The sequence below is a fragment of the Misgurnus anguillicaudatus genome, chromosome 25 (genome assembly GCF_027580225.2).
Source record: "Misgurnus anguillicaudatus chromosome 25, ASM2758022v2, whole genome shotgun sequence".
Taxonomy (NCBI): domain Eukaryota; kingdom Metazoa; phylum Chordata; class Actinopteri; order Cypriniformes; family Cobitidae; genus Misgurnus; species Misgurnus anguillicaudatus.
In genome coordinates this window covers 20419295-20445762 of record NC_073361.2, presented here as the reverse complement: position 1 = coordinate 20445762, position 26468 = coordinate 20419295, and the positions used below count along the sequence as shown (strand labels likewise).

The 26468-nt window shown below is 38.7% G+C and overlaps 3 protein-coding genes across 4 annotated transcripts; 1 reads left to right on the top strand and 2 right to left on the bottom strand.

Annotated features, from left to right (window-relative positions):
* Positions 1–511: 511 nt before the first annotated feature.
* Positions 512–10104, bottom strand: LOC129426004 (basic helix-loop-helix domain-containing protein USF3). The gene is made up of 7 exons (XM_073863918.1): positions 9983–10104; positions 9288–9376; positions 9148–9212; positions 8974–9005; positions 8796–8876; positions 7941–8039; positions 512–7818 (listed from the first exon to the last, which is right to left on the bottom strand). The coding sequence occupies exons 3-7, from the start codon at positions 9192–9194 to the stop codon at positions 1049–1051; spliced, it is 7029 nt and encodes a 2342-aa protein (XP_073720019.1). The 5' UTR covers positions 9195–9212; positions 9288–9376; positions 9983–10104; the 3' UTR covers positions 512–1048.
* A 306-nt stretch (positions 10105–10410) lies between these two features.
* On the bottom strand, positions 10411–15405 carry naa50 (N-alpha-acetyltransferase 50, NatE catalytic subunit). Of its 2 annotated transcripts, none has more exons than XM_055182111.2 (6): positions 15301–15405; positions 14973–15202; positions 13641–13774; positions 13426–13545; positions 11942–12008; positions 10411–11844 (listed from the first exon to the last, which is right to left on the bottom strand). In XM_055182111.2, exons 2-6 carry the CDS (start codon positions 14978–14980, stop codon positions 11667–11669), a joined length of 507 nt encoding a protein of 168 aa, XP_055038086.1. In that variant the 5' UTR covers positions 14981–15202; positions 15301–15405; the 3' UTR covers positions 10411–11666. The 2 variants fall into 2 exon arrangements, with proteins under 2 accessions (XP_055038086.1, XP_055038085.1); XM_055182110.2 differs by having other exon boundaries at positions 13641–13777; positions 15301–15401.
* A 1171-nt stretch (positions 15406–16576) lies between these two features.
* Positions 16577–25568, top strand: atp6v1ab (ATPase H+ transporting V1 subunit Ab). The gene is made up of 15 exons (XM_073863951.1): positions 16577–16598; positions 17305–17397; positions 17567–17695; positions 18251–18465; positions 19081–19218; positions 19312–19463; positions 20025–20187; positions 20271–20379; positions 20469–20591; positions 20685–20799; positions 23799–23864; positions 24230–24431; positions 24513–24607; positions 24697–24868; positions 24943–25568. The coding sequence occupies exons 1-15, from the start codon at positions 16583–16585 to the stop codon at positions 25033–25035; spliced, it is 1881 nt and encodes a 626-aa protein (XP_073720052.1). The 5' UTR covers positions 16577–16582; the 3' UTR covers positions 25036–25568.
* Positions 25569–26468: the final 900 nt, after the last annotated feature.

Sequence of the window (26468 nt, the reverse complement as noted above, 5' to 3'; positions counted from 1 at the left end):
TATATAATAATTACAAATCTTACCAAAATCTATTTTTGACTTTGAACACATTAAAGTGAACACAGCCATTGCTTTGAACAGGGGTTCTCAAACTTTTTCAGCATGCAGCCAACGTGTGCACGTTGCATCCCTTTATGCCTCTCGAAGAAAATGTATGACATAAAACATTCCAAAACTTAAAATTTGAATTAAACAAAACATGTTAAATTATATAATGTAGAGCTGTTGGATAGCCTTATTTTTCTGAGGTTTAATTACACAGAATATATGATAAATTAATGTATTTTTTGTAATTAAACAGGCCCCCCCTGGCACGACCTCAGGACAACCCAGGGACCCACAGGCCCCAGTTTGAGAAACACTCTCATTAAAAAAGCTTAATAAAAAAAAATAGTATCTGAAATGTACTGACATCTGGTGGATTTACCATGCTAAAACAGAATCAGATATCTGAAAATACACAAGCATGCCCTTTATGACATTCAACCACACTGAGAGTCCAAACCCAGAGTTATCAATTATTAGATAGAAACTTTAATTTTTCATTTTTTTACAAGTATCTACAGACAATGCAAGCTTTATATAAATAAGTGGATTTTTTCCTGGAATGATAAGATAAAGTTAAAGAGATAAAAGGAAAAATATTTTTTTTACATTGGCGAAATAACATACTTTACAAAACGGATAAAAAATATCTACATTAGCATTAAATGCAAAGTTATAATCGTTTTTGCTGTGGCATTTAATACCCATTCACTTTTGTCGCTACATAATAAAAGTTAGTCATTTTCTTTTAAATAAAGACGGCTGTTCTTAAAAAAATAACATGGAACAAGTTATACATTATGCAAAAGCATGACAGTATCAGTAAGAAAACCTAAACAAAGTAAATAGACCAACAGCCAATAGACAGATTTAGATTTTTGTCCAAGTATTTCTACAGCGATCCTGACATAGGAACTGAGAACGATTTACACTTTAATTGCTCATGAGCAATTAAAAAGTCTTTAAAATGACTCGGTAAGTGTTTTTTTTAAATGGTACAGCCTTAAACAGCAGAGGTCCCATCATGTCCCAAAATATGACTGATGTTGTGGGCTGGGCGATTAGACTGTTTATTTGAGTCTGATGAAGTAGTGTTTGCAAGGGACAACAATGGGGACATGGGCATAGAGGAGCCATCTGGAGGCATTGCTGTGGCAATTTCAGGAAACAAAGAGGTCAAGTTGAAGTTAGACAAATGAGGTGTGATACCTGATGAGTTTGCAATTGGCATAGGTGTTATTTCTGTGAGAAGAGGGAAGCTAGCCTGTGCAAACCCTACAGGTCTGGGGGGAGAAAGAATAGAACCGAAGCGATTGTTCAGAGGTGCACTGGCAGTCTTGTCAGTGCTTGGACTGGTAAACATCTGATTGGGGAAATACTGTAAAGGAATCTCACTTGGAAGGCTTGGATGAGCAGGGGAATATGAGGGATAAAACGAAGGCAGAGTGTTTTGGGGTTCCACAGGAAGGAGGGCTGGTGTGCGAGAGGCACTGGGCTGTGTGACTGGTGGGATGAAAGATGCATTGGCATTAATGGGAGGTGGTGGGTTCATTCCTCCATCAATGAAAGAAAAGCCAAAATTCTGGGTGAGATGTTGCTCAGACACCAAATTGTTTTCACTGCTGACTGGTGCACCATCTGCCATAAAACGCACAATGCTACTTCGTCTAGCCTCACTTCCTGTTTGTGTACGGCCAATGAGCACTCCTCCACCCGATGGAAGAGGGAGGGAGCTTTCTGGTTCAAAGGGATTTTCAGGTCTCAAATTGCCTGTCCGAGGTCTATCTCCTGGACGGATTTTTATGTTTTGTGGATCTGGTCCAATGTGGTGGGGACGCTGGCTAACAGCTGAGAGTGACCTGGCTGAGCCTTGAGTGTGTCCTGTGTCTGAACTGCTATGTGGTGTAGGGGGATGGAGTGGACCTGCTCTAATAGGTGGACCATGCAAATTTCCGCTCACTTGAGAAAGGTGGCCTTTGTTATTGTCTCCTAGACGTATGGGAGCAGCTTTCTGTGTAGGGTGTAAATTGGGACTAGAAGATTTAGTTTGAAGCTCTCCGGCAGAAGTCACACAGTTGTATTCTATACTCCCTGAGGTACAACCCTGTGCTGTCCTTTGGTGCCCATTTTGCTCAGGAATATGTGGTGCCAAAAGACTTTGCATAAAGCTTTGATGACATACTTCTTGATCTCTTGTCAATCCTGCTCCAATGTGCAAACCTTGAGCAGTAGGATGTGGACCTGAATATGTCCCACGTGCACGCCCGTCTCCTGTGGGTCCAGTACTCATTCTGAATCCTGCTTGTGACTGAGGACCTCTCTGGATTTGGGGAACAGATTTGCTGGTGGACATGTCACCACTTCGGGACACTTGCACTTCAAAGTTACTTAGCTGATGTCCACTAACCAGAGCCTTAAAAGGTCCACACTCTGGTATTCGCTGTGCATCTGTGGTATTGGCATGGTCAGGGGGTAGCCTACTCTGAGAATTATGAGCAATATTTCCTTTACCACGTGATGAATCTACATAGACTCGTAAGTCTGACTGGTCCTGTGCATTGTTTCTGGGTGCTTGCAAATGCACCCCCATACGTTGCTCACCAGTAGCAGGAGCTTTCCCTATAAGAGCCTCTGCTGAATAACTAGAGAGACGATGACGCTCCTGACGTGAAGGAGTGCAAACAAGATCTGAGGAGCGAGAAACAGAATTGCTTGCCTGGGAGGTCAACTGCTGCTCCATTGAACGAGAAACCATTAGTCTTTGCAAAGCTCCATGATCCTGACCAGGTGTACGCTCTGGCTGACCTAAACGATTATTTTGATGTGCCCTTTGACCTGCCTGTTGTGCCTCACAATTTTTGTCCTGTCTAGCCCCAAAGTGTTGCTGCTGAATTTGTTGTTGAAGATGCTGATGACGTGAATGTGAATTCTGTGGTGGCAACTGCTGTTGTTGGTGTGACTGTTGCTGAATCTGTTGTGCTTTTTGTTGCTGTGACTGCTGCTGCTGTTGATGGTGCTGCTGGGACTGTTGCTGCTGATGCTGTTGTTGGTGTTGCTGGGGAGGCTGTTGTTGTTGATGTTGCTGCTGCATGCCACTCTTTTCCAAATGGTGTTGCTTTTGCAAATTAACAGTGGGTCCTGTCTGCCCACCACGCACCACTCCTCTCTTTTTATGTACATGCTGTTCTTGAAGCAGGGTTCTTTGATGAATACTATGGATCTGAGATTCTGGTTGTGTCAGGTGATGCTGTAGCTGATAAAGGTGCCTTTGGTCTTGCTGTTGTTGATGTTTGAGATAGGGGTTTCCACCCACATTCTGTCCAGACTGTGAAGTGTTATGTTGTGCATGGCCTTGTTGTAAATGCACCACACTTGGCTGAGTGTGTTCATGTGCTGGCACCTGAGTAGAGCAGTGTCCCTCAATAGGCCGAAGAACACTGCTCATGAAAGTATTTCCGGAAAACAAAGGCCCAACACCATCAGAGTGATTTCTTGTCATAATTGCAGAAGTACTTGAGGGCATCTGACTAACCATCATTTGGACATTATCTGTAGCTTTAATATCTACTCTTGAAACATTTGCTGCTGGGCATGGCTTTGAACGCTTACTTGGAAGCATAAGATCATCTTGGGCAGACCTTTTTGACATGTCCTTTTGATGACGCTCAACCATTCCTACACCAACATGATTTCGCATCAGAGTATTCTTCAAAGTTGCATATTCATTAGGTTGTGATGGGCCAGAACAGGTTGGGGGAACTTGAGAGGAAGACTGAGGAACCATAACGGTAGCAACCCCTGATGATGGAACAGAGACCTGCTGTGCAAGATTAGGAGATCCTGGATAAGGCTGGCTGGAGCTTGGTCTTATGAGGTTGTTAACATTAAGGCTAGTGACAGCACTAGGTTGAGACTGCGAGTAAGCTATGCTCTGTGAATGTCTGATGCCAGAGGTGCCACTGACCAAAGGCTCAACTGGTGGGCCTCGTCCAGAGACCTGAGATGAAGCTTTTGACATGGGTAAATCAGGCTGCCTTGTCATTTTAACCTGTTGATCATTCATGTTCTCCTTAGTAGAAGGGGTTGGCTGCATTTTTGGTGGAAGGTCCCACTCTGTAGCAGCAGTATTTGCTGAATTATCAACACTACAACCAGCGGCCCTCTTGCCTGGGCTCTCTTGTTCAAAAATGGCCCTTGCAGCCATTGCTAATATTTCTGCCTGCTCAGACGTAAAAGAGAATGAACCAAAGGTACTTGATGAGGCACTATTGTTGTGACCCGCTGGGAGCAATGATGCAACAGAAAACCCTCTGCCCCCTGAACCTCCTGCCATAGGTGAATCATTCTGTCTACTGGTTCCCAGAGAAGGCTCATAGGAATCGTTTTCTAATGAACATTCCTGTTGTGAATGTACAGCAATCTCTTTTTGAGCAAAGGCACCTACTTCAGTCACAATCTTCTCTGTGACACCACTGGATTGTCCATCTTTGCTAGAGTGTGTGTTCACATTTGATTCTGTCAACTTGAAGTCTGAAGTTCCATGGTTAGTTGATGTCATTGATATATTCATTGTAGGTGTCTTTTTTGGAGACTTGAATGGATCTGAAATCCCAGATGTTGAAGCATGAATGGGTTGAGATGACAAAGAGGAGTTTGAACCAGACGTTGAAGGCATACTAGATGTTGTCTGAACTGGAGGAGAGTCAGTCACATCTTTCCTCCTAGCAAACTTCGCTTGAGTTTGTGAAATGCTCTGACTTGGCATGATGGAAACCACTGGTCGGCTTGCTAAATCAGTAGTTATATGCAACTGTCTACTGGGTGTGGACATATCACCTGATACTGGGGGCTGATTAAGTCCTGAATTAACAGATTTAACTATTGAATTTGTTTGGGTAGAGCTAACAGTGGTTAGTGGAGTGGATTTTTCTGCTAAACTGGGCCCTGAATTTGACGATCTGCCTTCATTACTGGTGCAAACATTGCTGGCAATCTCTTTATTCTTACTGGCAGTTTCTCTACAAAATGGCACACTGGCTGAGGAGTTAACATTAACTTTTGATGTAGCAAGTGATGCTGTAACCACATCCACAGTGCTACATTGTGAAGAGAAAGAAATACTAACACCTGAACAATTAGGATTTGAACCACTATCTGAAGTAAGTATCTTTTTACTGAAGCTGTCAGAATTTGTAGAAATAACTACACTACCTTGAGTAGAACTTGGTAAACTAACACTGCTAACCGTTACACTGTTATGCAGGGGGACAATGTCTATAGATTTTGTTGCAGTCATAGACCCATTCCCTGAAGGCGAGACAGAACTCTCTTTTAATTTTTCACATGCGTTACTGACACTAATGCTTTCAGAACTACTGCTTGCTAAACTAACACTGATTGGAGTAGGTGCATTTGAAGGGTTAATTTCCTGACAAAGTGAATCTTTCTTTAAAGAATTTGATGAATTAACAGCAGTTGCTCTAGTGGACAAAGTAGTATTTGAAACAAGTGCTTTATTTTTCATAGCAACTCTACGCACATTTTGTCCAGGTTTAGATTCTTTTCGTTTAACTAATCTGGTTTTCCTGATTTTGTTTTGTTTGGTTTGATTTTTAGAGGTTACACTGCCATTCTTTGGCAGGATTTTAACTGTTCCGCCAGCAGCATTTGATGGTACAGGAACAGAGGGGGGAAAACTCGTTTCACTACATGTGCTGACATCTGAACCACACACTGGAAGAGAAGGTTGCACAGTAGTGTATGAGGGTGGTGTGATGGTGTATATTTGTAAATTGCTTTGACTTGAAACCTTAGCAATGCTCTGACTAAGACTGGTTAAAGCACCCAAGCATTTCATCGCAACATTAGAGTTGGGTTCTTCACAGGCAGGTTGAAGGATTTGAGTCACACTTTGACTAGACTGAGAGTTCCCCTTTTCCAGTGACTTCGCTGGTTGCAAAACATAAACCTGTCCATTCACAGTGATAGTCTGAGGTGCTTGTGATTGCAATTGCGTTGAAGGCCGTGGAAGAATGTTTACCAACTGCTTTGTCCCAGCTCCCTGCATGCTGATTGTACATGTAGTATTCGAAGTGGTCACCTGACTGGCTAAATTTTGAGACGCAGTTGACACAATGGCAGTTGGATGACTCTGTGGTGTAGGTGTCAAAGTAGGTGCCTGAATTATGACAATGTGCTGGCAGGGTGTCTGACTAGTGATATCCTCTCTGAGAACCTGTGATGTTGGACATGAACTTCCCTGTTGCAAAATTACAACATGCGAGTTATTTTGCGAAGAGGAGGTCACAGCAACTGGTGTTTCATCAGAATTCACCTGCAATACCTGCATTGTCTGCAATACTGGCAGTGTGGCAGCTTGAGGTTGAGGCACAAAGGCAGGCTGTGTTGGTGGATTAATGATTGGCTGAGCCTGAGGCACCACACTGAGATGCAGCTGAGGCACAATGGCAGACGGGGCATGGGACACTACTGTAGGTTGGGAATGAGGCTGAGATGGCATAGGAGGCTGAACCGGAGGTTTAGGTTGTATGGCAGGGTTTGAGTTGGGCTGAGGTTTTGGTAATAGTGCAGGTTGAGCTCGAACAGCTGACTGTGGATGAGTCAACTGTGCTGGCTGCAGTTCAACGGTTGGCTGTTGAAGCACTAAAGCCTGGGACACAATGGTTGGTGCTGACAAAATTGAAGACTGTTGAACTACCCCAGTCTGAGGTTGTGGCACAACTGCTGAATATATCTGAGGTGGTCTTGGACCAGATGCCTGAAGAGGAATGTGTTTTGGTGTTGGGGCCTGCAGCTGCATAGGAATCTGCGGTTGCAACTGTAGAGTATTAGACTCCTCAATGTATTTTGTCCCCAATGAACACACAGATGATTGTTGAGAATTATGTGAAATGCTGGCTCCATCTGTGACCAATGCCTGAGAAACAGGTTGCACTGTATTTCCTGCAAGTTGTAGTGTAGTCCATGTAGTCTGGGTGCTGCTAGTTGCACTGGTTCTGAGAAGGGTAGAGCTTGTTGGTAATATAGGGCTTACAGTTTGGACTTGAGAATGTACAGTGGTGGCACCAACAGCAACAGGAACCACTGGGTTATTGATCACAACTTGAGGCAGTGAAGTTAGGCTAAGCATAGGCTGAATTCTGAGAGGCATGGCTGGACTGGTAGCAGGAGTGAGACTAGTTGGGTTATCTGGTTGAAGTTGAGGAGGGAGTGGGGTGGTAACAGCAGGCTGGGAACATAAACCTTGAACAGTAACATAATTCATAGATGGGGTTAATTTTGGAGTAGGTGGAGCGAGGGGAGAATATTGTTCCAAAACTGTAAGACATGGCTTAGACACAGCAGGAATAAGAGTTGCTACCGGTAGGTGTGCAGAAGCAGAGGAGACTACAACTTTGTTTACAGGTGTTCCATCTGTAATACCAAAAGGTTGGCTCGTGCCCAATACCATATCGCATGACGGTTGGACTGTTACAACATTTGTTGGTTGTTTATCGAGGTGAGAAGCTGGATTTGTTGGAATAGTAGCTTTGCTTGTAGGACAGGAACCGTTACCATTGGAGTACAAAATTATTCCCTTTGTCAAGTGAGTTGGAGTTACTTTGGCTACTTTTGCACAACGCTGCTTCCCTTTCCAGTGTATAGTGGGATCATCCAGGAAATTGATGCCATTAGCTTTTAGGAGCTCAATATAATGAGCACTTTCTTTGCGCAGGTCCTCCACCTGTCTCTGCAAGCGCTTTATCTCCTCAGCTGCAAAGGCAATAAACAAAATTCAAAATGGATACTGCACAAAAGTTCACACACTAATTAAATACATATTCTTATAAACAGTCACTTATAAAAACAGCCACTGTATTGAGATCATGGCTCACCTTGGACTTCATCTCCTCCATTAAGAAGCATTTCATCATTCTGTTGCTTCAGCTCAGTGATGTAGCGAAAAGCCTCAGCCAAAATCATATTTTTACTCTACAACAAGAAGCAAGATATCCATTGAGAAGTCTATAGGAAGGAATATTAAAACATCACTCTATGCTTAAAGGTGCAATGTGTAAACTTTATGCAATATAATATACATAACTATGTTTTAAGCGGTGTATAAGATCTTACATAAAGAACCGTACAGAGCGTCACTACTTTGTCCCAGACGACATGTTTGTCCTGTGGTGGCTACCGTAGCATCTCTATGTGCTTTGTAAGGGAGGGGTAAGCAGTAGACTAATGCTGCGTTCAGACCAGCCGCGGTAGAGGTGTCAAGCGCCAAATGAGGGGTTTAGTGCGGCGCGGAAGAACGGTTCCGCCTCGTTGCCATGGGAAACACGCGAGTTGAAAAATAATTTGAATAAGAAATCAATTGTATTGCCTACATGTCGAACACGGGTATCAGACACTGTTCTTTTTTTATGAATATAATATTTGTATTAAATCTATATTCATTGAGTTGAATCAATAATCGAGTATAAAAACCGACCTGAGAACCGGAAGCGAAAACTGAATCGAGAATCGAAATCGAACCGATAGCTTGTGAATCGAAATCGAATCGATCTGGAACATCTGAATCGATACCCAGCCCTATATGAAAGCTGCGCTGACGCGAGCCGGACACAGAAAAATGTTTACCGCGGCCTTAAGCCGTTTGTTGCTATTTGCAACCACACCGCTAGATGTCGCTAAAATCTACAGAGTGCACCTTTATTTTTTACCTGTTACATTAGCATTTTTACTCTGTTTCAAGGCCTGAGAACATGGCAAAAGTTCTCCGATCCGATTAATGCCAGCATTGATTTTTTCTTTACGGTGTCTTTCCACTGGTGAATAAAAGTAGAATTTTTTTTTTTTAACCATTTTAACCATTTGAAACCATTAAAGAACCATTAAAATACTTGTACTGTAATATTTTCTCACCTGCATTATGAATCTCCTTGTTTTTCTTCCGCCTGATATTTCACAGAAAAATTATTAACAGTAACACTAAATGACTTAAGAGCTTTAAACATACATATGTAGCCCAAACAAGAATACATTTCTTATTTTATTAGTATATATACATATTATAATATAATAAATCAGTTTCCGTACCGTGGAGATTTGGGGTTATTTTTCTGATTTTGTACTATCTCTGGCATCCTGGCATACTCTATAGCCTGTCAAAACCAAACAATTTTAGCAAATATTTATTAGAAAATAATATATATATAATATGCAAAATGACGTGTTACCTTCCAGCAATAAGCATTCAGTAATCATGTGTGTGAGCTTCTCAATGCTGAAGACCACAGACACAGGCACCTACTGTCCCTATAAACAACTGGAGCAAAACATATATATAAAATTAGCACACAAAATAAACGGTGTCATCTACGTATTACTACAAAGCTTGTTACTGCCCTTGATTCAATAGGAGTACTGGAAGTTAAAGGTCTGAACATTGCACTGATTATAGCCATGTCAAGTTGACATGTCAGTTAGCAATACACATTGATATAAACTACAGGTCGTAACCGACTAAGCTTGTTTATAAAGCCTAAGTCAAATGCATATAAACGTAATAACAAAACGACAGATTTAGGCTTACCTGTCATCTCTTTAACACTACAGAGGCTAACAGACTTAGCTTGTTAGCTCTTGTTAGAAACACAGACTGTAGTCAACTGTCTGCGTTGCGCTTTGCGCCAGAACATAGCAATTTAATGCAAGAAAACGGAAGAAAAACTGCACAAACATTACAGTACTTAGTGAGTGGCTTGTTCAGCGTGCCCTTAAACATAAAATATCCCTTTAATGGTGTTGGCAGTGAGCTAACACGACAGCAACAACTCTGCTTGGTTAACTTAGCAATTACTAAGCAACAAATTGCATAACGATCCGCTTTACCATGGCGTGACAGCAAGTCTGTCACTTACGCGGAACTTACCGTCTGCTTATCCATCTTCTGAGCCGATATCACTGTAAAAACTTTGTCGATGCTTAACCACTTACTCCATCTCTGACCTAGCATAAGCCTGCCAGTCACAAAATAATGAGGCGGGATTTCCGTTTCGACCAATAACCGTGAAGACAAACGAGACTTTATCCAATCAGATCACAAGTTAGCGCTGAAGGGGTGTTATTGTTGGTGACGTCACCAAAAGCGCATGCAGTAGACGCGTGAAGAATGTTTGTTGTTATTGGCATTGTGAACTTTGTAAGCTAATTTTTAAACCCACTCACAATTTTATTAAATATTAAAATATTATGGTACGTCCTGTGAAAAAGCACATACAGAATAGAGTTGTTTGAAATTAAACAACACTGAAATAACGCAGTATTGTGTTGGTATCTGTAATGAAACATCATGAAAAATAATGCAAATAGTATTTTTTATTTAGAGGTTTAAAAGTCATACAATATAGAGCTCCAGAAAAAGATAAAATTTTTCAAAGAAAGGAGGAACCAAAAACATGCTTTAACTACAATGGAGATGGCACGTCTCCCCTGGCATGCACTGAGTCTGGGCTTTTCCTGGGATCTGGATTTTTAAGTCCCATATAAATAACTTGTAGCAACACTCCCACATTGTGTATGGGAAACAGGTGGTAATCAGTGAACATCACTGAAACGTAACATTAGTAGAATTAGTTTGGTTCTGCTTGCAAGTGTGAGAAACTAAGATACAAATTTATAAACACTCAGATGAAACCTTTCAAACAGTACTGAACTCTAACTTGGTGGTTTAAAAATGACTACAGAACCACATTCAACATAACCGTCAAGGCCCATAAAAGCCATTACTGTTTGCTGTCTAAAAGCATTACATCTCACCAGCAGCATTATAGCAAACCCCAGAAAAAGTTCAGACTCAATCCACAATTTAAAAAAATGGGGGATATTAAATAATGGGCTGGAAAAAAACATTCACAAACAAGTGGAGTTTACTCCCCTTAACCTCCCGCATACCCAAACAGTTTACCCCACTCTCTTGTTCGAGGGGGCTCTGTGCTCCTTTTCCTCACTGGCTTTACCTCGAGACAGAATGAGGCGGCTGACATCACAGGAGACGTTGCATCACATGCAACACCCTAACATTGCATATTGCCTGTATGGTAAAACAGGACGTCTCAGCCACCAGTAGATTCCCTTGCCGTGCGTCCGAGGGCTTAGTAGTGGGGTGATCGGATTCCATGTCGACTGACGATTCGAACAATTACTCCAAGGTCTGCCAGGTGGGACATCTTGAGTCAGCAACTGTCATATTGAGAAAGACTTTACCTCTTTAGTTCTATTGTTTTGTCCAAGCAAAGCTATGTCCCCTTACCTTTAAACAAATCTAAAACAAATGCAAACAGTATGCTTTGCAAACATAACCTTCACCAGTCAGCAGCTTTTTGGAGCACTTATGGATTCTGCTTGAAAACCTCCATTTAATTTCAACTCTCTAAATAAAGAAACAAAAAATGCAAATTTGGGGGGACTACTGTTTTTGCACGATAAATGCAGCAAATATGTCATTGACTTTTCTGTCTCAAATGTCCTCTGAAAAAAGTGGTGAGTGTGTCAACCCTGGGGCATCTGTTACAGTTCCATTTGGGGAATAGACCAATCCGAGTCTGCTTCAACCCCTAGTCGGCTTTCTGTAGCTCTCCTGCGGGGGGCGCACATGGGCTACGTAAGCTTTTCTGAAGAACGTGGGCATCTGCAGGCTCTATTCTCTTATAATAGTTCTTTTTTGTCTCGATGATCTCAAAGCCAAATTTCTGGTAGAAGTCAATTGCAGACTCGTTGCTAATCTGCACGTGACTGTGGAAAGCACAAGGAAAAAATAAATACAGACTATTCCATATATTGGTTTTAAGAAATTAAATTTGCAGCATAAAGTTGTTTTCTCCAGACTTACAGGTAAATGTTGTCAAAAGTGCCATCCTTCTCACAAATGTTCAACACATGGTTCAGCATTTTTGTTCCTTCAAACAAACACGACAAATATTAGTACCAAATAACAAAATCCAAAGCATTACCCATCAATCTCGAATTTGACTAATACACATATGGGTCATTCTACAAAAAAGGTGGAAATGCTTGTCCCTTGCTTTTGCAGACTCCTTAATCATTTAATTTGACCCAATAATCACATAATGATATATATTTAATAAATATAGACTGTCCTTAAAATGATGAGAGAGTTTATTTCATTTTCTTTTTTTTCCTTTTTTTAAACTTTTTTTTAAATGTCTGGTTCTGAAAATTGCCCTGTCCCTTTGATCATACATGGAAGTTGAACTGTGTACTTATTATTTAAAACCATGTTTTTTATAAAACAAATTTAATTTACATGTACCTTTACCCCTGTATGAATTTACTACAACACTGAAATGGGAAAAATACACTATTAATATGAATAATATCAAATAAATATTTGTCCCCCAAATTTATGTCATTGGTGTTGCCCTACCCAAAGCACCTTTATTTTGAAACAATGCATCAGCTTTTTGAATTTTTTCATGGGTCAAGAGGTCAGTGAAAGAAGTGCAGTGGAGGAAGGCAAAAGGTTTTTGAGATGTCTTACCTTATTTGTCTAAAATATCATGATATATCTAAGAATCTCTACTCTATTCCTTTGACTGACCAACATAAAAGCATAAAAACAAAACAAGATGGAAAATTTTATGAAAGTTTGTACGTTTTATCATATTCATTGTTTATTATTATATTCTAATTTTGTCATTGGTGTTACATTGTGTCATTGGTGTTACATTATTTCATTGGTGTTAAACCAAGTTTTGGTGTTATGAATGTATTTTCTTGTATTTTTATAGTAATATTTTGTTGTTGATATGGGATGCAAGACATTGTTGATACTTCAGTCTTTGCATCAAAGCCTTTTTGGTTGAATATTTTTGTTTTTGTTGGTTTTAAAGAAAAAAGTCAAACTGAGAATCAAATAATTTCTTACAATGCTGGGTAAAGATGAAGAATTTAATTAAACAAATATTAATAATCAATTATTTTTCTTGCTGTTATCATTCCTCTACTCAAACTTTAACTAAATACACAAGCTGTAATGAGAAAAAAATATTTAGTATCAACATTAATGTTGTTTAAATCACAGGTAACACCAATGACAAATAAAGGACTCACAGATTCTTTATTAAAATGTATTAAAAATTAAAAATAGATTAAGCTCCCCGTTTTGCGGATTTATAGATTTGACAAGTGAATTAATGCTATTAAAGAAGTTTTGGGTATGTTGAAAGAAGTTCATTTAAGCAAATTTCCATCACCCGAATTCCACCTTTTCTCTAGAATGACCCATATACACACATGCATTTAAAAATGCGTGTGACGTGACCATTCCAAAAACATACAGAAAAGTGATCTTACCTATGCCAAGTCTGCGGTAAGGTGCTAGGCAGCCCAATGTCATGATGTAGAGTCGCTTCTGGTTCTGAGAATGATCCACTCTACAGCATACGGCACCGACTGCAATGTCATTGAAGTACGCTGTAAAATATTTGAATGGTTAGCATTTCCCTATGAAAAACTGCACAGGTTATTTCGAAAAGTATTATTAGGTGGACCAAAGTTTGGTTTCTTACCTAGCTTGGCGAGCTCTCCTACCTCCAGAACATCTTTGTAAAACTTGTCATTGTAGCTGACAGGGAATATCACTTGATTCAGACGCTTCAATTGTTTAATGTTGTGGGGAGTAACGTCCCCCAACTCAATCCGGCTACTAGAACAAAAGCAGAATAGTCAACTACCTGTTTAATACCCATGTGTCAAGCACAGTCTCTTCAGTGTCACTTCAAACAGTGACAGTTCAGTGACATTCAAACAATTCACACACATTAAAAGTATGTAATTTCTTTGGCCAATTTATGAAAACAGCAAATCATCAGTTGTTCACTTTATAAGACAGTTGTATTTTTAGGAGTGCGGCATGCTTTAGCCCAGCATTGACATAACAGCTGCCGATCACGTGATCACCACGCCACTCGGACAGGCAGCGGCGGGATGAGATGACAGATGCAAATAAAACGGATCCTAAATATGGAGGATGCCCCCCTGACACACACTTACAAGTACTAAACAAAAACAAAAGCCCATGACTCACAATAATCGCAATGCATTGCTTCAAATAATAAAGTGTATTTTATTCTTTCTGGACAACAGGCTACATACAAATACCAGATGTAATCTGTGAGTGATAAATATGCGAGATGGTGTTGATTTAATTTGAAAAAATACTGTAGGGACGATTTTAGATAAAGTTGTTTAAAAGAGACAATATAACTCATATTGTTTTTTTGCCTTTGGCGACATGGTTAAGTGCACACACAATGATTTGGTTGTCACATTTACATCATCCGACAAAATTCAAACAGACATATAAACCCATGAAGTGTCTTCACCCTGTAAACTTAAGTGTCATTTGCAAAGGCACGGTACACTCCATCACGTGTGTCACACCTACATTTAATCATTTAAATAAAGGACAAAAACAGCAGCTTTAATGTACAAAGTACCGGCATTTATAAAAGCCTTCATATCACGGAGAAATACAAGCGTGGCTGGCTAACCAAGATAGCAACTTGGAGACTGACTCAACATTTTCGGATTTAGATTCGACACACGATCCAGTTTGGCACGAAACTAACTCGTGCCATTTGTCCTGCCGCGGAGTTTGGATAATCTATACAGAACGTATGAGGTTTAAAGACGTTTTTCAGGGTATGAAAGAAAAAATGCGAGGGAAGAACTGGGTGTGAAAACTGCGGCGCAAATATCTCTTCAACACCTAAAGCGCGTAGAGAGCTAGCAGCTAGCATTTGACCAACTCTACTACCCCCCTGCTGGAAAAAAGAGAGAACACAGAAGGGAAAAACTTTACTTGTGGAGAAAAGACCCTTTCCGGTGCGTTTACTCACCCTTTCATGTTGAAGAAAACGCGTTTGTTGTGAGGGCTAGAGGGGAAGGTGGCGATATTTGGCGGTCTAAAGGGGAAATTGGGCAGAGTTTGGGATGTGATCCCCTCCACATGTATGTTGCTAGCAAAGGAGCTAAGCAGTCCGCATTTGCCTCTGTGCTGGGGCCGGTGGTTGCCAGGTCTTCTTGATCAAATCACCCCAAATAGCTCAAGTTCAAGATCTGTAAGCTACTGAAAGATTTACAGAAAAATATTTTGAAAATATTATTATTTACGAAGTACATTTAGCTAGATATGAACACACATTAAATGCTTTGAAATACACTTACGATCTCCCAACAATAAATAGTTGCTGTTTCCTGAAATATGAGGACTTGGCAACGCTGTCTCGGGGAGGCTGGTTCTTGTCAACCTTCACCACTGACAACTAGAAGTAACAGGAAGTAGAAAAACGGGATGTGACGTTCCGAAAATACAAGTCTATCTTTATAAAAAAATTTAAAATAAGATAATCAGAAAAATCTAAATAAAACACACCATTGGAATATATAAGAAGATGGCCCGTGCATTGGGTGTCAATGTAAAGATAATTAACTGCTGTAGAAAATATGTGGAAGGTTAAATAAATACACTGGAGTGAAATGTAATTAGCATGGCATGATTTTTAGGGGTAATCTACTAAATATTTTTTCTTCTTTCCTTCCAGTAATAGTAAAACAATTAATGTACAATACAGTTCAACACAACATTTAATGTAAATGCGTATCTATAGTTGATAATTTTAATGCTTACAAAACACTTTATGTTATGCATACTCAAAAACTTAACCTTTATTGGCTAAAATCCACACAAAAAATCCACACAAAACTTAAAATTCACAGAAATCTCTTGGACACAGCAGGGGGCGATGTGGTGTTTTCAGCACGCGCTGTTCAGTTTGCAGAGGGAGAACGGGCTCTGTCGTCAGCGCTCGACTGAATGAAGTCAGCTGACTTTTCTCCTAGCTCACTCATCATCTTACAAAATAGATCTTTTGGACCCTTGTACTGGACACAGGACTGTCTCGTTGTCTGAGGTATTTAATTATTTTTACGGTAATTGTCATGTTAGGATTCATGCGTGCATTCGCAATGTATCGCTTAGGTTCAATATTTAAAATATTTTGATTAGAAAATAATTCCCAGGTCGCGTTTACAGATAATTGATAAATTAATAGTTATTATGTTAATGCAATCTTATTTGTTTTAATGTACATTGTGTCCTTGAGGCCGAATCACTGCTTCTGCGTTGGGCGCATCCTGCGTTGTATCCAAAAGATGGCACAGACGGGATAAACCAATACCCAGAGAAAACGTCGTTAAAATGTTTTAATTTTTATTAATCTGACCACCATGATGTCGATCTGGCCACAAATCCTAGACAATTCATACTAGGTCTGCGGCAAAGGTCATATATAAAGATGAACATCATCACGATCATGTGATCATCCAGCATCTCCGTGCATCTCGATCTCGCGTGCAAAAACAGAAACTACAACATTTACGATTACTATTAAATAACTCGTGCATTTTTAAAATAATAATGTTTCAGTCCTGGCTTTGATGCAGCAGTATGCTTAACATGATTGGTATGTAGGCAGTTTATTAGGCTTTAAGACACAAATGCCTTCGTTTTCCACGTCTTGTTTTCCTGTGGGCTATCCAATTTTCTTTTTTGTTTACTCATTATGTTCCATGAATCATAACAAATGTAATATCAGATAGAGCTGTCCAAATGTCATATGAGTATCACGTGTTGTAAATTCAAATAAACCTTGAAGTTAGAGTGCTTCCTCTTGAGAGAATATAGCACATAATATAATGCATGGTATAAATCTATTATAATGAATTTTGTGGTTTTATGTATGGGGCAGTTTTATTGTCTGGAGGACCTTAACTTAAAAGGATTTGCTTAAAGATTTGTTTTTATAACACATTATGAATAACTTATGAACACCAGTTTTCCAGATTTGCTAAATTGTATCTTTTCCTTACTTCCTCTCATAGTTTCCTTTTGTGTCATGTGCCCTGGTCATGTGGCAATGGTCTGTAAATGTATCATGTATAAATATGGTTTTACACAGTTGTCGCACAGCAGTTGACTTTTTAACTAATACAGATTTTTCAGATATAATAAAATAAGAAAAAAATATTAATATAAGCATAAAAGACGGTTCTCATAATGCTGATAATACATAGATATAATACTATCTAAAAATCTGAAAATGTGAGGATTTGATTAATTGGACAACTTTTTAATTTATTATTTGTCTTTTTTACCTCTTTTTGCATCAGACACATTCAAAATGGACTTTTCCAAGTTGCCCAAGATCCGAGATGAGGAGCAAGAGGGACAATTTGGATACGTGCATGGCGTGTCTGGACCTGGTTAGTAAAAAAACCAAGATGTCATGTGTTTTATAATCTAAGTTGTAATGGTTTAGATTTTCTCATGTCATAACATTGTGCATAAACATTTCTGTGAAAAACATTTTAGCTGCCCACAAGCCATTGTGTAGATGCCATTTTTTTACTAACCCAATACTTGTGTTTGTAGTGGTGACAGCTACCAGTATGGCAGGAGCTGCCATGTATGAACTGGTGCGTGTGGGCCACAGTGAGCTTGTGGGAGAGATTATAAGACTGGAGGGTGACATGGCCACCATTCAGGTGTATGAAGAGACCTGTATCCTTTAAACGCTTTGAAAATAACAGATTTGTATTCTGTTTAGTATTAGCATTCTATTTTGTGTGGCCTATATGTAGCTACAGGCACACAAACATGAGCCGTTTTCTCATTAACTCTTCTTGTGACTTTTCTGTACTCTTAAGAAGTTTGTTTTACTACGTTCAGGAGAAGCATATTCATGTTATCCAACCAATCAGAGCGAAGAGGTCTCCATATACAATATAGCCGTCCCTCACCTCTATCCCATGTTTTTGCAGCATCCCTCCTCCACCCCATCACCTCACTTTTGGCTTGTATATCTATCTCAGTTAAGGACGCTGGAGTACTCTGCGTTCGTGCTTATATTCAAAACTCAGAGCCCTCCCCTCGGAAGCCACGCCATATACTTTTTTATCATATTTGATTATATGTTAATGTAAATTCGTGCTAAATAAAGTCCATACGGTTGATTCATAAAAATAATGAATTGATATACTTGCTGTTAAGCACAGTGTGTTGAATCTGTTAAACAGTATTGCAAATAGTATAGCAGTTTTCCTGAGCCATCATCAGCTGGTGTGTCTGTCGGTGACCCTGTCCTGCGTACCGGGAAACCACTCTCTGTGGAGTTGGGACCGGGAATCATGGGTTCCATCTTTGATGGTATTCAGCGTCCCCTCAAAGACATTAATGACCTCACCAAAAGCATCTACATTCCCAGAGGTGTCAACATCGGTGCCCTTAACCGTGACCTGAAATGGGAATTCACTCCATTCAAGAGCTTACGTGTAAGTGGCTTATTTAACATTAAAGGGGACATATCATGAAAATCTTCTTTTCAAGTCTTTTCCATGTTTATGTGCTATAATTGGGTCCCCAGTGCTTCTATCAACCTAGCAAATATGAAAAAGATCAACCCAGTACCTTAGTTTGGTTAAATCATTCTCTGCAAGCATGTCTGAAAATAGGTCATTAAAATTTGGCCCCCTTGTGATGTCAGAAGGGGATAATACCGCCCCTTAATCTGCACTATCCAACCACAGCACTGCCATTTAGTGCAGAGAACAGCTCATTCGCATTTTAAAGGTGCTCACACCTACAAAGTGGTGTGAAAATTTACCTTTATCATGCTAAATAATTTATCTATATGATATTTTGAGCTAGAACTTCACTTGCATACTCTGGGGACACCAAAGTTTTATTTGACATCTTAAAAAAGTATTTGTGAAATGTCCTCTTTAAGGGAATGAAAGTGCATTGACATAGTAAGCTTAAAAAAACAGCACCAAAAATTCCCAGTTTCCAACGGTCAGAGAGAGGATAAAAAACTCAAACTAAAAACTAAAAATACATTGATATTCCCAATTTTTAATGATCCAAAAAAAAAATGTTTTTCATCACAGGCTGGCAGTCACATCACAGGTGGTGATATCTATGGCACGGTGTTTGAAAACTCACTTATAAAACACAAAATCATGTTGCCTCCCAAAAGCCGGGGAACTGTCACATACTTGGCTCCACCTGGCAACTATGATGTCTCAGTAAGACAAGCAACAGCTTGATTTCTTTAAATAATAGTAAAATTAGATTAACTCTGTGATGGATGTCAAAGTGTGTGTATGTGTGTTTGTTAGGATGTAGTGTTGGAGTTGGAGTTTGAAGGTGTGAAGGAGAAGTTCACCATGGTGCAGGTGTGGCCAGTGCGTCAGGTCCGTCCTGTCACTGAGAAACTTCCTGCCAATCATCCATTGCTGACTGGGCAGCGGGTACTGGACGCCCTATTTCCGTGAGTCACAGTTGTGCTCTGTTTAAAAATCACATGCTGACATGCTTTATACAAAATCTGAAAGCAATGTTGACATTTGAAATCACCTAAACAAACACGCCCCTACCTCAATAGAATCTGGACCTTCTTTTGATAGACCCGCCCCACACATACACAACCCAGGCAACGATGTGGGTTATTATACATGACCCTTACTGCTGATTGGCTAAGTGTGTTTTGGTACTTGGCCTGACTCCCTTTTCCAAAGTGTTTTTCAAAAATCATGCACCCGCCTTTAAGGTACACATTGCTTTGATAGAGGGATAAATTAATAATCCCACTATGGCTATTGCTTACCATCCAATGTCCCCTTTTTAGCAAGTCTGATAGGAGGAAGGTCACTATACCAAATTTTTATACACGAACCAGGTTTGATCAATTTTAGACATCTAATACAAGTATCTGTGACGACAAGCTCACTTTTCTGATTATTTCTAATGCCTCCATGTGTTTATGTGTGGGCCTGTGTGTTATTCCTTTATATCTAAAGTCAGACATACATATGAATATTTTCTTCCATAGGTGTGTGCAGGGGGGAACCACGGCCATCCCTGGTGCTTTCGGTTGTGGTAAAACCGTGATCTCTCAGTCCCTGTCCAAATACTCCAACAGTGACGTCATCGTCTACGTGGGCTGTGGAGAGCGTGGTAATGAAATGTCAGAGGTACTCCGAGATTTCCCTGAGGTAAGAAACAACATAGCTATTGAACCAACAGCAAACAAAATGTGATTAGTGCTTGGATGATTGACAGTCCTCTTGTCTAATAGCTGACCATGGAGGTTGATGGTAAAGTGGAGAGCATCATGAAGAGAACGGCCTTGGTTGCCAACACGTCCAACATGCCCGTAGCTGCCAGAGAAGCGTCTATTTACACAGGTTTGTTGAAGCGGTTCCCACCAAAATCACTTATACTGATAGAACAGCATGTTTGTGATGATCAAGTATGGTTGTTCATGTACTTTCAGGAATCACACTGTCGGAGTATTTCAGAGACATGGGTTACAATGTGAGCATGATGGCTGATTCTACATCTCGATGGGCAGAAGCTCTAAGGGAGATCTCTGGTCGTCTGGCTGAGATGCCTGCTGGTACGCACTTCTCCAATTACAAACAACAACAATGTGATCATCCTGGTCCAGGAAGCATATAGGCTACATAAATCTGTGTGCTTGCGTTCACAGATAGTGGTTATCCTGCCTATCTTGGGGCACGATTGGCTTCGTTTTACGAGCGTGCCGGAAGGGTTAAATGTCTGGGTAATCCGGAGAGAGAGGGCAGCGTGAGCATTGTTGGAGCGTAAGTAGACCTGACTTGTTGCATTTACAATGCCTGTTTGAAATTACTCTTTTCGGATTTTCCCCTCAAGTGGCACAGATTGCATATGACCCACAGACATGTAAGCAGGAAGAAAGTGGGTGATTCTCACGAAATCCAGACTTGGGTGTCCAGCATCAGATTTTTTTAAAAGCCATTGAAGCCTATTTTTTTGCACATATAAGATTAAGGTCTGAACTTACTATAACCCTCATTTTTAGAGGATTTAAAAAAGATTTCCTATAGAATTATTTACATTTTTTAGATTATCATTATCAAAAATTATCATAACCGCAACAAGATATTACATTAAATATATGCATTTACAAACTCATGTTTCGGTAATGAGAACTAAAAAGTTGTCTAGGTACTATGACAAACAAAATTACGCCTATATCTGAAGAGAAAAAATAAGAACTGGTTACCTGGTAGCCATCTTGAGTGTCACAGTCAATTATGTCACTTCCAACAATTTAAAAAAAAAATAGTTCCTTGAGGGCTTAAACAATGATTGAAAATTGTTGTGGAGGATGAGAAAAAATTTCTTGGACACATTTATATTCCTTATTATTGTCTCAACATTTACCAATGGTCACCAAATACCACATGTTTCTTTACTGTAAATGTTTATAGTATGACATGCACTGAAGCTTTTTCTTTTTTTGATTTTTTAATTATTTAAATATTTCCATGTCAAAGAACCAAAATCCAGTCATGGACACGTTGCGGTAATGAAAATTTTCCCTTTAAATGTGGAAAAAAAAACAAAATTGGTTTGTATGATGTCTTTTGAAATCATGTGCAAAATAGTACATGAAGAGATTTTTATTTTGATACTCTTACTTTGCATTTCCTTTTTTTATCAAAATGTTTCATGACACCTCATAAGTCTAATTTCGCAGAAATCACCCAAGCGCATAAAATCCGATATTCTCCGATCGGTTTAAGGCCTCATTCATATCTGGAAATAAATCTGATTGGATGAATTGGATACATGCATTTACGGCTTCAATGTAATATTCCCATCTCAAGACGTGTCGTGCGTCATTAAAAATGCGAAGCTTGCAAATTACGTTACCACCAGTGATTACATGACTCAATTGAGGATGACATCTCCGTTTAGTGGCATAATGTCTTGTTACAGAAATAAAGCTCTATAATCTTGTATAATTATTTTGTCTATGTCCATTGCATATATGCGAATGGATATTTGCATATATGTTTAAGCTGTTCCTGGTATGTCTACCTTGAATTGTTTTGCTAAGTGTTTAGTGTAAATGCAGATATCGGATACGAGTCGCTTTTAAAAGATTATGTAAGCAGGATGTAAAAACAAATCATGTACCGGCAACAAAACGAAATTGGGCATCAAGATTTGCAGTGTAAATCCAGTCTTAGTGTTTGACTTCAGTCATTAAAGTACGGTGGCCCTGAAGTGCAAACCACAACAACAAACCACCAAACAACAACAACAAATCAAAAAAAACACCACAACAAATCAAAAAACACTGCAACAAATCAAAAAACAACAACAAATTAAAAAAACACTACAGCAAATTAAAAAACAAATACAAAATAAAAAACACAACAGCAAGTTAAAAGAACACTACAGCAAATTAAAAACACAATTACAAATTAAAAACACTACAACAAATTAAAAACACAACTACAAATTGGAAAACACTACAACAAAATAAAAAACCATAACAGGATGGAAAGCACAACGGCAAGTTGGAAGGGCACTGCAGCAAATTAAAGGCACAGCTACAAAATGGAGAACACTGCAGCAAAGTAAAGAGCCATGACAAAATAAGAAACACAATAGCAAGTTAAAAAGAACACTACAACAAATTAAAAAACACTACAACAAAATAAAAAACAACTACAAAATAAAAACACTACAACAAATTAAAAAACACTACAACAAATGAAAAAACACAGCTACGAATTAAAAACACAACTGCAAATTAAAAACACAACTAAATTAACCTACCGGAGGAGGTAGGTACCAGTGGGCAACATAAGACATCGCTGATTGGACGACACTGGAGTTCGGCTTTTGAACCGGAAGTCACTCCTCCTGCAGCTCGTGGTTTGGAGAGGAGGAAGGACAGCAAAATGTTTTGCCCAAACTGCGGAAAAGAACTGGTTGAGCCATCCCCGAACTTTTGCAGCGGCTGTGGCAAAAGGCTTAAAGATATATCTATCATCGGAGACACCCAACAACCTTCGAGTAAGTTAATAACAATAGTGTAATGCCTACGTTGCTTGTGGATGTAACGTTAGCTTACTACTATCGTTAGCGGTTACCAGATCGTACCCTTAGCCAGCCCCAGCAGCTGCTACATTTGGGTCATCTGTAACATTCATGTTTGAAAAATGCGCTACAGGAAGATTAACTTCCGGTTCAAAAGCCGAATTGCAGTGTCGTCCAATCAGCGATGTCTCATGTTGCCCACTGGTACCTACCTCTTCCGGTAGGTTAATGTAGTTGTGTTTTTTAATTTGTAGTTGTGTTTTTAATTTGTTGTTGTGTTTTTTAATTTGTAGTTGTGTTTTTTAATTTGTTGTAGTGTTTTTTATTTTGTAGTTGTTTTTTATTTTGTTATAGTGTTTTTTATTTTGTTGTAGTGTTTTTTTTAACTTGCTGTTGTGTTTTTTATTTTGTTATGGTTTTTATCTTGTTGTAGTGTTTTATAATTTGTAGTTGTGTTTTTTAATTTGCTATAGTGTTTTTTTACTTGTTGTTGTGTTTTTTATTTTGTATTCGTTTTTTATTTTGTTGTAGTGGTTTTTAATTTGCTGTAGTGGTTTTTAATTTGCTGTAGTGTTTTTTTTATTTGTTGTTGTTTTTTAATTTGTTGCAATGTTTTTTAATTTGTTGTTGTTTAGTAATTTGTTGTTGTGGTTTGCACTTCAGGGCCACCGTAGTAAAGGGATAAAATGCTTGTCCACTTGCTCAGTTTTTGTTTTAATTACAGTGTGTCGCCCCCTGGTGGAGATTTCTCAGATCCTGTGACTTCTGCTACATTGGGTATTGTCCAAGTAAGTGCATATTTCATTCTAACTCCAATACTTAATACATAGTCAATCTCATAATGCTGCCCCTTAGCAGTGTATAGCTTATTTTATTCCTTTATTATTTTTGGAAGAGGACAAATGTGACCCTGTTTGTGAAATCCAGTCTAAAGTCTCATAAACTAATGATGAGATTAGGAGCATTAAAGTTTGATTTCAATAAGTCAATATAAAAGATATCAAAGTTATACTTTCACAGAATGTTCATTACATAATTTTATGTACAATTTTTAGCTGGGTAAAATTAATTTATTAAATTAATTAAACTGTTTTTAAAGACAAATAAATTACGTTCTTGAAATTGTCCCATTTATTACTACTTACTCTTCCAAGTGTTCTGGGGTCTGGATAAAAAACTTGCTCAGAGAAAGCACTTCCCCTCAGTAAACTGGCTCATCAGTTACAGTAAGTATACCCGAGCTCTGGAAGAATACTACGACAAACACTTTCCCGAATTCGTGCCACTTCGTACCAAAGCCAAAGAGATCCTGCAGGAGGAGGAGGACTTAGCTGAGATTGTGCAGCTTGTGGGAAAGGTAAGTATCCTGGTTCAAATTCCTTTTTCTTTGTTGCTATGGTCATTGTTAATATGCATTTGAAATGTTTTCACTTTATAGGCCTCATTAGCTGAAACGGATAAGATCACTCTGGAAGTTGCCAAGTTGATCAAAGATGATTTTCTGCAGCAAAATGGATACACACCTTACGACAGGTAGAGAACTCACGTTTACACAGTTAAAGACACATTAAAAGCACATTACGCTTATATAAAAATAACAAATAACTCAATGTACATTTCAGATTCTGTCCGTTTTATAAGACGGTGGGAATCTTGTCAAACACGATAGCCTTTTATGACATGGCACGTCATGCTGTAGAGACGACTGCACAGAGTGACAACAGAATCACTTGGAGTATGATCCGTGAACACATGGGGGAAATCCTCTACAGGATCAGCTCCATGAAATTCAAGGTACATGACCTGATCCATCACCTTTATGTTGTATTTGAATCTTAAGTATAGTAATACATCTTGATGCATTTTAGGACCCAGTCAAAGAAGGTGAGGAGAAGATTAAAGCCGAATACGCCCAACTTCTTGAGGACATGCAGAATGCCTTCCGTACACTGGAGGACTGAGATTCATGGCAGAGATCATAAAATCCATAAATATACACATCTAGTCGAAGTCTTCTTGCTGTCTTCTTCATTCCACTGCTTTATGTTTATCTTGTGTTGTCGTTGTATATGAGCTAGTGTTTTATCAAGGTGTCTCCAAATACAAGACATTTCTTTCAATGTGTGGATTTGTGTGTATGTGCAATATGTATTTTTTCTGCTCAAACTCTCTTTTTATTTTACTGATCATCCTCTTCATAAATCTAGATGTTGTTATTATATAAAGTGATGTAATTATTATTCTATTTTTATGTGTACAGAAGATTCAAAGACATGACTTGAGAGATTCACTATATTTGTCGCTGGTATATTTACAGTTACAATGCTGCCATCATGTTTACTTTTTTTGGAAAATTATTATTTTTTTGTTGTTGTTGTTGATGTGCTCATTGCAGTATTGTCCATTGTATTTGTTAAGGAGGCATTACACATCCTCTTCAATAGTCAAAAATGTTTAAGTCCTAAAAATAAATATTGATTGAATATTGAATTTACTATTGAAGTATTTGTGTCTGTGAACTACAAGTTGAAATAAAACACTTTCGGTAGTTTAGTATAAACAATACTTTACATAATTTGTGCTTATGTGATTTTAGATAAAAACTTCCAGGTAGAATTATTATACCTTAAATTTTAAACAATATGCATATACAATATATGATGAAAAAACACATATGCAAGATCTTTAAAAATTAAAGGAACCATGCCATTTTTTGTATTAAATTAGCATTTTTGTTATCAGATTCTTTATCTTAAATAACTCCAAGCTATACATTGTTTCAGTATATGTTTTCCTGATAGGGAAATTGGTGTTATTAAGGAAGTACCCAGTACAAACTTAAATGTTATTTAAACTAAAGTAGATTGATTAATTTTTTATTTTGACTAGATGAGTTGCTATAATGTATACAATAAAGTGGGAATAAGTTAAGCTAATTGATTTATAAATTAAATCAGTTTTGGTTGGTTTGCTACCCCTGCTCAACATTTAAATGTATGCAATTGGCAGATGCTTTTATCCAGAGTGACCTACAGTGCATATAAGTCATACATTTTATCAGTCTGTGTGTTTTTCCTGTGAATCAAACCCCACAGTCTTTGAGTTGTTACCGCAATACTGTACCAACTGAGCTACATGAACATGGATGTATGTCATGTATATATTAAATGTATATGCTATATTAAATATCATACATACAGTTTAATTATTAGAAATCCTTTGAAATGAGTCCTAACTCCAGGTTCTTCCTAAATTGTAGTCATCATCTGATGCAGATGGCTCACTGCGGGTTACACTAAGGGGTTTTAACTTGGATTGTAAGGTACTGTTCATTCTGCGGGTGTTTTGGGATGACAAATCCTATGAATAGCTCTATAGAAACCAACTGAATGGA